The following is a 14,338-nucleotide window of genomic DNA, read 5'->3' on the forward strand; positions in this document are numbered from 1 at the left end:
TTTTTTCTAGTCGTTACAATTACCCACATTCTATTGTACATTTTCAATTTTTGAAACTTATTATGAACTATTGGACGATATGCATCACGTATGGAATTTCAACTTTTAAGGCGATAAGTACTTATACCTTTTATCTACCTAAATAAATTATAATATAGCTACATAATATTCGGTTTAGGATATTTCGAGACTGTATATATTACGTATTTTTTATAATAATTATACAGTCGGTGGATGACTAAAGAACAAAGACGAATGACAATAGTGTTAATCATATATAAAATAGCTTGCTTTGATATCAATTACACCGAAGAGAAAATAGAAGTTCTTTGCCCTTTCGTTCAAAAGAAATACACACTGGTAAACGGCAGATACAAATCATCGTAATTCTGTGGCAATGACTTAACACGACAAAAAACAACTTTATGCAACGGAAGACAAGATGCGACCTTGTATTACTTTGTTCAGTTTTTTGTCCGTGAAATATTTCCCAGAATAATAAGAAAAAAAATATAAACGTCCGCCGATCGAAATGTAAATCGATCATGGTAACTAATTGGAAAAACGATGGGTGATTCGAATTCACGACTGTCAATGACAACAACCCCTTAAACTAACTGTTTTGTAAGAGCAAAAAAAAAAAACAATGTGATTTGACAGGAAACCGAAATAAACGCACAGAACGAAAAAAAAAGTAGATTTCCCGCCATTATATTATTATAATATAATATACTGTATACATAATACTACTTGGTCGAATCACGTTTACTATATACAGGTATAAATTTACGTAGTTGTTCGTCGAACGCATGACTGTCTCGGTAAATATGTAACAATCATACCTATACGGACAACGGAGAAATAAATTACGTTATCTTAGTGCCATATCTAATTTCGACTAGTATAAATTCCAATAGGTTTCTGGGAGCCTTGATCTGAACACTGCAGCAGTATGTCAGATGAATAGATAATTTGTAGATAGATATAATGTATAATATATACGTATATTATAACGTATTGTATTATTATGTCTGAGTCCATATACCTTGGCAAACGTCAATCAAAAAAAGAATAACAAAACATTGTACCAGCGCCATTCGGTGTTACTTCTAGTACTATATAAAAATCAGTAATACACAAATAATAATATTCAATATTAAACTACATTACTACGTCTAATAATCATTTGCGTTTACACTATTTGGTATAAAAAATAAAATTAATAGTAAGTGCGCCGTGATTTACGCGTATACAAAATGAAAACATACACAAAAATCTCCAAATCAAAAACAAATTAATAGTACATATTTTCTAACAATTTTCATAGTTTACTACTTAAAACAACAGGTTTACTACACTTCAATCTAAATGCACGTCCATCACTTTAAAAATCTAACAACGTCTAAAACAGTACAACACAATCATCCACACGATCTTATTAGTTAATTATACCTACTCTGTACTCATATAGTTAACTGTATTGTATTATACTCATCGTTTAATATTCCTTATGATATTATGTCCATCAAGTTAAAAAAAAATTAAACTGTAAAATTAAAAATCCGCAAAAGTGTTATCAATTTGTTTTGTTTTTATCATATTTGTCAACTAACGATACGATCGCATTCTATTTTTGTATAGATTATTCAAATTTGTTTTATTTATTATAGACCACATATAATAATTATTGACGAAACGATGCTCAATTTCAATATAACCTTCGGATTATCTAATAATTTGTTATTTGGCTACTTGGCTACAGCCTAAAGTCAAAGTATTGATGAACCGCTAAACGTGGTGACAACTGAACGACATGGATTGTATTTTTTTTAAGTGCGGAAATCACTTATCGCTTTTTATATAGCGATGGTGCAGGTCGTGGTGAATTACCAAGATTACGGTGATTGACGGTAGGATATTTCAACGGCTGTGAATATGAGACAACAAAGGGCCGTATAATAAATAATAATAACTCATATTTCGACCATAATTATAATATCTATATATATTGTAAATTGTTTCTTAAGCATTCTGTCACCAAAATTTGGGTCATAGTTTACGGACGATTGAACGTCGACGGCTGTACGGTGCGTAATTATAATAGGTATACTGTTGGTCACCTAATTTCACGCGGCGTGCGTGTGTTATTTGGGACCGCGCTGATCCAGTTACCGACCGAAAAATATTATGTATGTGGCGTACACGTATAGGTACACACGAACATAGCATGTAAGTACACTACAGACCGTGCGGGCGGGCGCCTGGGAAACCGCAAACCTATAACAAAATATGATTTGGTATATACTGTACCTAAATAATAGTATCATAGTCGGGCAGACGGAATGAGAGCATAACGCATAGTCGTGGCAGAACTCCCGTAGCTCTTCTTCGCCTCCGTCAAGCTAATGTATAGTTGTGAATTAACTGCGACTACCGAGGGAATCAAAATTATGATAATAATGTTAAACTTAACGGCAGACACGTGGTTCAATAATTATTGCAGGTCAAAGTCAAATAATACCGTCATGATCGAAGACACATTTTATGTATTTTTATTGGTTAATTAAGAAAATAGATACCTAGGCTCACAAAAAATTGTGTTTCGTGTTTCTGGATACGTAAAATTGTATTTGGCATATTACATTATGACACGATAATTTATTCATTTATGTTAAAATATTTTTTATTTATACAGATCAAATTTTCCGATTATTTATATTTATTATAATTTATAATGCAGAATTTAGATTATTTTGAATATTTCACATTTAAAAAAAATATCAAACACTGGCTGATTTTCACATTAAATTCAAACTAAAACTCTCCACTGTCTAAAAATATTTTTATGTTATGGTTAAGTTAGGTATCAAAGTATCATACGTCATGTGTGTAATCTACTTACAATAACTGTATAACTCCTCTCAGAATTATCCATGATTTTTTTGTGTATCCGACGTTTAAGACACATCGTTTTGATTGTAACACCGAGAGTAATATACAAAACGATAACGAATAACTATATGTTCGAGGAAAAAGAAAAATGGTGACAATACGTCGTAGGTATGTACCATGTATCTATTTAATACGTCCCCGTTTCGGTGTCCTGCATCAACACAATATATTCATAATACGAAATGACCACACCAGGCGTGTTTAACTGTAATATTTTCGGATTGCATGAATCGAATTCTCGGATTTACCGTGAAAAATTGTCCTCATAACGCGTCGTTATTTAGACAGTCATTTATAACGACGCGACGTGTAAAGCTGTGACGATCAATCGGTTTAACACCGCGAAAAACGTACAGAATCATTTTTAGTACATTACCGCGATGACACTGTTTTTACAATATTTTTCATACCAAACATTAATTATTAAACAGTTACGCAAGTCTATTAAAAATTATATTGAATTTATGATTGTCATGAATAATCCATTTGACATAAAAATTAAGACTATCCATCTAGATTTATTATAATTTGTCACAGACTCACAGTTCCTCTTTATAAATAATGACACATAATTTATATAAGAATTTAATAGTGCTCTTTTGAAAAAAGTACGCGGATGCCCTTTTATCATCTTGTTTAGATACATACGTATCTACATTTTTTTGATTATTAGCGAAATAATACGTATTTTTCATCAATGCATTGAAATATTTGTTACAAAAAACAATAATTTTACTATAATTTTGATTTCAAACCATCAAAATTGATTTATTAATGTTTTTAAATTTTGATTTGTTTTATATAATAATATATTTCTATATTTTTATTTAAAAAAAAATGTATAAGGTTTTCATTAGCTGTAGGTAGATCACATTACATTTTGTTAAACGCTTTTGATTGTAAACTCAATTTTTATGTTTAATGGGTCATAATATTTAGGTACATTTTAATTGTCTGTTCTCGTTTGGCTATTATGGCTAAAAAAATCTTAACTTTTAGTTTATATATATATATAATTATAAGTTCCTCTTGTATTACTTATAGATTTGTATGCAACTATGCAAACATAAAATATGCTAGAATACCTCCTATATAATTTTATTTCTTACCAACCGTTTAAAATAAATAATATTCTTATTGCGAATCACCTAATTATTATTTTCCTGTTGGAAAACTATACAATTCGGTTTGATTAGCTGTAGTCATGGGATAGTAATTAATTGTTATTGCTATTGTTTGTGACAAAGATTTATCGAATGTTTTCATTGTTTGATGATATATGTTTTATACATAATGATACATTTGGTGAGAGGGTTCAGAGCATTATAATAGCCATTTTTTTTTTTGTTTTGTTTTATTTATGTGAAAGTTATTTTTGCATACTAATAGCCTGTTCAGTATCTTAGAGAATAATACAGTTGTACTTTGTAGGTTATTTATATTTTATATATAAACTATGTACAGTGCCGCTGCAGGTGTATCGGTGACGATGACGAATAATTTGGATTATTTTTGTATATAAATGTTGATCTTCCGTTAAAAATCGAAACGGATGTTTGATGAAGTTTAAGTTATTTCATAATGATAAGTGTAATTACTATGTCATGACACAGTTTTAACAAAAAATAATGTACATTCAGGTGATAATGAAATCAGCATAAAAAATACACCATCGCGGAAATTCTCAACTCCCACGCGTTAAACAAACTGACCAGCTATATTGTGTATAGTATGCGCTTTAATGCACCTACGAGTTAAAATATTAGTTATTTTCTCTATATTTATATTTATACTTACTATACTTTTATTTATAATTTTAACTAATGAAGAACCATTTAATGAGGTTAGTTTTGTAAAATTAGTATAATAAGTAGGTAATATTAGTAGTGAAAAAATACGTTCAAATTAAACAATATTAACTATTAATATAGAAATAAATGTATAATGTAATAACCTAATTATAATACTAATTAATTCATTTTTATTTGAAAATGTAAAATAAATCACTAGTTATTACAAAAATATAATTTATTAATTTGTTCACAAGAATATATTTTTTTAAATTAATAATTAAGATTTTAACTCCAATTTTCTGTGAATCATAATTACATATTTATATGTTTGGTAACACAATATTATGCGTATATAATATATATATATATCAACACATGTATTAATTATAATTCACGTAAAATTTGCGGATTTCTTCTCTTTAGGTAGTTAAACAATTTATCTTTGTAAAATATTTGTCAGAAAACTGATATGATACATAACTGCGTACTTCTACTAAAGCAATGGTTAATCACGATCCAGTGTAAAGACATGGTGGGTACCTACTATTTATAAACTAGTTATTTATGTTGCCGTATTTGGCACCTAGCTGAGAAATTAGTTATGCTATTCATTATTTAAATCACTTAACTTGTACTTAATACATAAACATATAATATAAGTCCTTGACCCGAAACCGGCGCGATTTATCGAAAAAAGTAAATATCCATAAGTTATGGTCAAAAATGTAAAAAAAAATACATCATTATTATTCACTTTTAACAAAAGCAATTTAATTTATAAAATAGTTCGATCACATTAGATTTAATAGATATTCCAAATTTAAATAGAAATAGGATATTCTACTTTACGAAAAGAGATTTTAATAATTTATCATAAAAAAATAAAACTATTAATATTAATAAATTAGCAAAGACTCTTAATTTATTTATTTAGTCTTAAAGATAATACAATATTATTGATTTAAATTACATAATTAGGAAACCGTTTTTATTATGTACCTTATTATATTACCGTCTAAGTGCATATTTAACAATACAATTTTTACAATTATACCATTTTAGTGACCGATTCAATTAAAAAAAATATATGTTTAAAAAATCATTAAATAATAATATACAACCTAACCTAGCCAATATTATTATACGTTCTACAAGTTTCCTAGTTTATACTGTGCACACCGTCGTCGTTACTCACTCCAGTGCAACAAGTATAAAATTCCGTTATGTCTGCGGACATTTGGAAACGCGTTTAACTCGAAGCGCGCGCGTTGAATGCTAATCGAAACCCGAGACTTTTCGACGTATTTTTCGTGGACGGACACGTAACACGATTATCTGTACTTACACGAAATAAAATTTTTAAATCTGTTTACGTGAGTCCGAAGGTATTATTATATTGTACCATTACATATATATTATTATGATGTATTATATTATTTTCATGTTCGCTGCAGGGAAACCGTGTGGAACCGGTCCTCGACGCCTGGTGGTAATGATATTATATGAATACGTGTAACGATTAGCGTAGGTACTCGAGCACGCACGCACACGCGCACATAGGTACCTATCTTGTATATAGTTAAATACTTACATTATATTTATAAGTATAATTTGATATGACAATATGGCAAGTACTTACTTAAGTTAGGTACTATACACACACAAGTTTAATAAATATTGTTAGTATAATATATATATATATAAATCAATAAAAAGATACATATTGTACAAAGAGATACCACACGAGTGGCGTATCTACCTATACATCATGTGAATGAATATAACTTAAAAGCTAATTTTTATAAATATATTTTGTGCATGGGACAAAAACGAATCAAGTTCGTTTATATATTAAATGTATCATTATATGTATATAATATAATGCACTTCTATGTTTGCTGTGGTACAGAGAATAACTATAAATAGATTGATCAAGGTGTTACGAATACGACAAAAAATATACAAGAAAAACATCTCGATTGAAAATAGATAAATCATAGACGCACTACAGGGACACAATCGAGAAGTAAATAGAAGAGTACCAAGTAGATGTAAGTTAAAAGCGATAAGCCAGAACACTGAAATCGATATAATTAAATAAAAATATCGGGAACCAGACGGAAGACACAACAGTCAAATTAGCGGTCAATCAACCTGAAGACAGTCCAATCCGGGAGGGAGTATGGGGGGAAGCATTTTTAATTAGTATAGTCATGCAAGAAAAAAAACTCGAGGAACACGTTTGCCAGAAATCGCGCGAAATCAAATTTTCCGCCCCGCAACGTTTAGAAAAAACGACTTGGCGCCTTTAAGCGCATGTAGGTATTATTATTTATTGTATACGACTTCCGCGATGTTTACCACCGGCCGTGAGTATATTCGCGCGCGGTAGTCGCAGCGGCATTCTTCGCATGATATGTATGATAATAATATTATAATCTTCTTTTGTTTTCGTTCGAAATCGCGATCGTTTATCGTCGCACATATATACATAATATACTCGACCATCGTGTTATTATATATTATAATAATAATTCGATGCCGTGTTATTATATATTATACGGTGCATTTCCGCGTATATACAGGTACAACACAAACCGACACGAATCGCCCCCGAGGGAGAAAAAAAATAATAATGATAATATAATAACGAGTGATGATGATGATGGTTTTGGAAACAATTTTTTTTTCCTGATCGCGGTCCCCGACATAACTGCGGGTCATCCGGCAACGTCGCATAGTTCAGTGTGTAACGGGTTAACGTAACGGTTCGGTAGGTATGCGAGGCCGCCGCCGCGGTCGTCATTGACGGGTTTTGGCTATACAGCAGTAATATCGTATTATACGTATTATGTACGTATACGCGCGCGTCGGTCATCCGCCATCGTTTTCGTCAGTTTCGACGTCGTCGAGATAAAACTGTCGGAGCTTTCGTGAAAACTCTGGACATAATATATTGTCTTCCGCGGCAGTGAACGGTCCGAGTTTGACGAAAAATCCGAAGACGGACACCGCAGAAATGCATTTGATACTTGAATTATCCGATCAAACTTACACGCGGATGTCACCATTAATTTGTATTGGATTATTACCTCTCGGGGGAGTCGTATTGTGCGTAAAGAATAATGCAGCGGTCGTGCGTAATGAATTGTGTTTCGACACACCCTCGTGCGAGATCAACTGCTCTCGACTGAGATAACGAACCGCGAACTATGTAATAGAAAAAAAATACTTAACGCACGTGCGGATCGATCGCCGGCGTCTAAAGCAAGACCGAAAATATACGATCGTCATCCCTTTTAGTTTTAATAATTATTATATCGTCAATATTATGACCGCGGGATCTAATTATTCCGCCTGTAATTACTACGCGCACAATTTCGTTCGGAGTGTTTTGTATTGTATTCGCGGCGAGAATAATATAATGTGATCACCACGATATTGCGATATGTATGATATGTATTTAACGTTATAATATAATTGCTTCGACTTAAAAAAAAAACCGAACCCAACCCGTATTATACGACTACCTACATATTATTCAGAGGATACCAGTGCCGGCGCAGTATCTATATTATAATAATGATAATATTATTTTATAGTAATAAACTAATAAAGTAATAACAGTATATTATATAGCCATGACTGACGACCCGTACAACGCAGACAAAAAACGATTGTAATCGACTGCGCGACCGACGGCATATAATAATAGCACGACACCTGTGGTCGCGTTAAATTTGATGAAAAAAAAAAACATTATATTCTCATTATTATTATTATTATTAATATTTTTTAAACCAATAGTCTGTAGACAGACAGTTAGATTGTCAGTGGGTCAAAAATATGGGTCTATTTCGTTTACCACAAACACATTAGTGATACCACATAACGGGCTATATTGTTGTTGTTTTAGACGTATATCAGTGTATCACGTATAGCAGTTACGTGTTTATTGTATGCGTTTGTTCCCATAGAGTTTCGCGAACAATTAGTTTTTTTCTTTTCATCTAAAGTTTAGTACTTATAATTTTATAACTATTATAGATATAGTCACGAGGGTTAAAGTCAGCTATATTAAGAAAGTGAAGTTTTCAACGGCAGTATGTAGTATTTAGGTACATACTTACTATTTTGGCTACTTACGAAATATATAATAATTACTGCATTACGCGCCGAGTTTTGTAATTTTCCATTGAAAATCGGCGTGTTCGAAATTTTTCTAACGCCATATTATTATTATAACAAATCGTTACGTAGAATAAAAATAAAAAAATCTAAAATTACTCGGCAATCTTCATTATTGCAATTATTCTTCACTCTGAAAGTAGCCGTTTGGTTTGTATTTTAATAGCACAGTTTTAATGTTCTAACCTTAATAACTAAAGGTACGCAATTGCACGCTCAAGAACACAATTATAACATACTTTTGTGGAGAAGTCATCTCAATAATTAGGAAAACAATGTTTCACATTTATTATCTATGTATTAGTTATTTATTCATGACTTATTTTTAAAAATTATTAAACAAATTTTTAAAATAATTAAAATACCTACATTAAATTCAATAAATAAAATAATGGAGATAACCTAAAGAACAGAAAAATCTTGGTATTATCATTTTTATTCAATTAATTTTTTAATAATTTGTTATAACTTTATAAGCTTAGGTACTGTATTCTATTTTAATCCCATATAGTAACAAATTTCTTTCAGTTTCTGAATATAAGCGGTTTGTAATACACTAAAACTATAATAGTAATATAAATATATATATAAAATAAATATATAATATATTAGGTGTATATTTTACATTGATAAAGTTATAACTTTATAAGTTTATAACTATTTTCTGGAAATAATATTATGTTTGTTTTGAAATTAACTTTATTCATTTGAAATTTCTTCGGTATTCGCATAATTTATTCATTATAGTTATATTTTAAGCATAATGGTATTTTATGTGTATAATAAATACTATAAATAATACTAGAATAATACTTTTTTTAATAAAATCGATATAATTATAATTGTGTTATGTTAAATAAAAAAATTTGTTATAATGAAATCGAAAGAAAAAGTTTAAAGTTATTAAGATTGTAAGTATTAATATGTTATGACAGGTTTATTGACCTCTCTGCATTAAGAAATTCGTATTAATTATATTAATAATTATAATTTGCTATATTACTGATTATTATATTATATATTATAATAGATAATTTTATACATTTCCGGAAAATTGATTTGTTTTCGTCGATTTGGTTTCCGCTGGAAAGATTTGATCACATTATAAATATAACTACTGAAGTAAGTGTACCTATGGCACAGTGTATACTTTTCGTTTTTCTACTTGTCAACATTTTCTCTGATCAGTACCAACCAGCCGTGTATCGTCTCAAACATTAGTATCACTTATAATTTGGCCAATCTGCAATCGTCAAAGACTTACCAATTTTAAAAGTTTCATATAATATAACATAATAATAATGTAACTCGTGTGATGCATATAGACATATTATAGTATATACTTTCTGAATTTCGCAGTGATTTATGCAGTTTTACCGCGGAACGGATTAACGCAGTGTAAAATTGTTTTATTTTTCACCACTGTGTTCTTTATTTATAATATTAATTATAACATGCATTTCCCGAGTACCAGTGCAGCAAGAAAGCGTAAACCGAGTGATATATAAAAATATATTAATAATATTTACATTATAATAAAAGGCGTGTGCGGGCGCGCGCAATTGTAAATTTTAATATTGCTCGACTAAGAGAAAGTGAATTGTACACGCGCCTGCATACACAACACACATGATATTATAGTATATAACATCACCCATTACGTGCTAATAGTTATATGCGTATTTAAACATCTAGATCCGGGATATGTAAGCATTGAACATACAATTATTTATACTTAGTGTATGGTCGTGTACGAAGTTTTTTTTTTAAAATACGAACTACCCTATTGTAACGTAAATTATCAGGGCAATAATTTTTTGTTGAAAATTGAATTGACTAATTAATATTAATTATATTTTATATGCTAAAGAAACAGATTTATTTAACATTATTTACAAAAACATTAATAACCTCAGAAATCGTCTGATCGACAATTTTCAGAAAAAAATAAGGTGATTTTGGTTTGTAAAAATACATTTTGAACACTATAATATAATCTTTAAATGGTAACAAACGAATTAAAATTTGAATTGACTCCTTATTGAAGGATATAAAAGGTCTTGCTTGGTGTATCACGCTGTATATTATTACATTTATAATACATATATTATATTAAATGTAGCGATAAGAGGGGGGTCTCCCTCCTAGCTGTTGCATTAGAAGCTAGCGACAATGACGCTTATAGGTTGTGGTGACGTTGTCGTGTTCTGCATTGTGTGAAAGTTGTGTCGTTTGTAGGTGCTAAATTGTACGGGGGAAAAAGGTTTTAAGATAAAGAGTAAACACAGCGAATTGAGTCAGTGAAAGCGCTCTGAGACGCCCACTATACATATAACATACACGGTATGCAGGTCTGATTAATAATAATTTTCGTGTGGGTACGGTACACGTCATATCATATTTTATTGCGTAATAAAGCGTTAAGTTGGATGTGATAGTCACTGAAAACGACGGCTGCATAATATTGTATTATAACGACTGCAGCAGATTACGTATTCATATAATGACACTCAGGTGCACGAATGGACGACGCAATATTTACTATTGTCAGTTACTCGTCGTATATTATACTTTTTATACTACTTGTTCAGAATTAAAATGATCGTCGACCATCTTAGATTTATTGTGCCTGCGAAATTGTTGTTTATGTTTCTCACTAAAAAGTAATAATGGTACTTATGGCCGACATTTATAAATATATATATAGAGAGAAAAGTTAAACGTCAGTACACTAAAAATGTATACCGATAACACGGTTACGTATACTTTTTTATGATTGATAAATAAATACATAATTTAATTAACTATAAATAGGTAATTGCTGATTTATCTATATTATAGCGAATTGATACTTTAAAATCTTTATAAATTTACGTGAAACTCACTCCGTAAATGGCATATATACGTAGTAAAAAGTACGTTGATAAATAAAACCACACTGAAAATAACTGCCGATTAAATGCCACGCATATATTATACCGTTATAATAATTAATTTGTTGAACTCCCCCGGGAATCGTTATAATATTCAGCAAGTGTTCTTATAGTTATCGCGGTGTGACCGTCTGAGTATGATAATTTTTTCACGATTTAATAATATAGTTTGGATGATTGCATATTATTTTATCGTACGAAAAAACGCGTAATCGTTTGGGGGAAAAAACACTATGAAATATATATTACGATTTCGCAGACTAATCTCACACAGTAAATCGATATTATGACGACGAGTCACGAAGAAAAAATATCAGAGAAAACAAAACGATAAAATCCCCCCTCCCCGTCACCACAGTCATTTAGTGCACTATTATTATTGTCCGTATAGTGTAGATGACTTCATATTTATGTACAAATCGTACGTGTTTGTGTTTCAGGTGTGGCGTGCGGCGAAAACGACAGCGGACGTTCGGACGGAGTGGTACGAGTGGTGCGCAGGCGGCACCTCGACGAGGCGACCAAGGCGGGCCATGAATCGAACGAGATAGACGACGACCACCATGCGCGGGCCGACATGTCGCTGACGCAGGCCGAACAATTCAAGTCGACCGCGGCGGCGTGCGGCGGCGCCGAGTGCGGTGAAATGTCGCAAACCGAGCGGGCCGCTCCGGCGGCGGTGCTCGACGGCGACGACTCTCAACTGATCGCGTCGTCTGCGGTCCATCCGTCGACGGCGGACGAACAGACGTCCGAGTCGCAATACTATTACGAGTACGTGGGACCGACAAAGATCGGTTCGGGGGAAGCCAAGAGGGCTTCGTCGCGTGGCAGATCACTCGTACCGACGGAGCCCGATACTGCAGCGCAACAGTCGCAGCAGGGACGACAGCAGCAGCAGACGGATGTGGCGGCGGTGACGGACCGTCAGCAGATCCGTAAGGCGGGTAACAGCGACATGGAAGACATACTGGACGGGTTCGTCAAGCTGCTGAACGGTCAGCCCGGTCAAGCCGGTTACCGGCAGCCCATCAAAACGCGCATCAACAACCGCGGTCCTCCGCGCATAGCGGACGCTTCGGTCGTATTGGAACCGCCGGCGTTCGTGCCGATGCCGCAACACCAGCACCAACACCAGCCACAGCAACAGCACCCGCACCAGCAACAGCTACCGGCCCAGAACAAGCCCAAAGACCCGCCGCCGTATCCGTTCGACGTGCCGCAGCCCGTCCGGCCGCTGCCGCCGCAACCGCCCAACCTCGTCAAACCGTTCTTGACCGGCGTGCCGTTGCCCGAACAGTTGGTACCCACCGACAGCAGTGGCGACGACGACGACGAGCTGGGCCCGCCGTCTTTGCAGTACGAAGACGACGTGTCGCACCTGCCGACGGCGTCCAGACGACCGGTGCAGCACGTGCAGACGGTCAAACCGCAACAAGAATACGACTTGTTCGCGGATGGCCACCCGCACGGCGCCGGCGGTCACGGGCCTTCGACCGCTTTTAGACCGATCGAAAACGTGACAGAAAAATTCACGGTGGACGCGGCTTCGTCGCTGTCGCCACCGGCGGCCTCGGACAGACCGGCTGCGGTTACTGTCGCCGAGAGACCGACCACGACGGACAAACCGTGGTCGGCGATCGACATCAACGCGACCCGTGTGATCGGCCTCCAAGTGTCGAAAATCGTCGACCACTTGACCTCACCGGTGGTTCCCGCTTCGCCGATCGGAGTGACCGATCACACCGCAGCCGCCGCCACCGCCGCCGCGCCCACGACGACGACTACAACCACTACTACCACTACCTCCAGCACCAGCAGCAGCAGCACCGCCGCGGAATCCACGTCCACGACGACTGCCGCTCGACCGGAAACCACGTTGGCCGGCGAACACGTGACCGGCGTCGGTTCGGCTGTCGTTGTCCTAGAGCCGTCCACTTCGGAGGAACCGCATCGTGACGACACGCACAAACCCACAGACAACAAGCTTCCCAGCAAGCCCACGCCGCCCGTCAAGAAGGCTCCTCAACAGTCAGGTAACTATCGCACAGCCGCCTTTCCGCCCTTGGGCCAGAGTTCGGATTTTTTCCAAACATAATAGTAAAATACGGGAAAATAAAGTCAAATTAGATATGACGGGTCCAGAACTAATTGTTTTTCGGTTTTATTATTTTATTGTGTGTACATGTGATCAAGTATTGCGTTATATAATAATTCTTACAATTAAATAGGTACCAATAAAAAAATAGAGTATTTGTGAAGGATCTTACAAAACAATAAAACACTTTCGATGTCTTAAAATATTTACAATTTTAAAACACATACTATTAATAACAGTAATTGTAGATGCTGCCAGATAAATTGTCCCTCTCCCACCCGTGAGTGATAAAATCCGCCATTGTAGATTAGAATGGGAAGATAAATTGATAAATGGACGATTAGTTTATTTGTGTGGGAGCAATGTGTGGGTTT

At 34.2% G+C, this 14,338-nt stretch overlaps 1 protein-coding gene across 1 annotated transcript in view; it reads left to right on the top strand.

Annotated features, from left to right (window-relative positions):
• Window positions 1-14,338, top strand: part of LOC132928469 (protein piccolo) — a 38,063-nt gene that overhangs the window by 9,063 nt on the left and 14,662 nt on the right. The window contains exon 2 of the mRNA XM_060993159.1: window positions 12,307-13,902. Within this exon, the coding sequence (XP_060849142.1) occupies window positions 12,307-13,902 (1,596 nt within the window). The remainder of the gene's footprint in view (window positions 1-12,306; window positions 13,903-14,338) is intronic.

Source organism: Rhopalosiphum padi, chromosome 4 (genome assembly GCF_020882245.1).
Source record: "Rhopalosiphum padi isolate XX-2018 chromosome 4, ASM2088224v1, whole genome shotgun sequence".
NCBI lineage: Eukaryota > Metazoa > Arthropoda > Insecta > Hemiptera > Aphididae > Rhopalosiphum > Rhopalosiphum padi.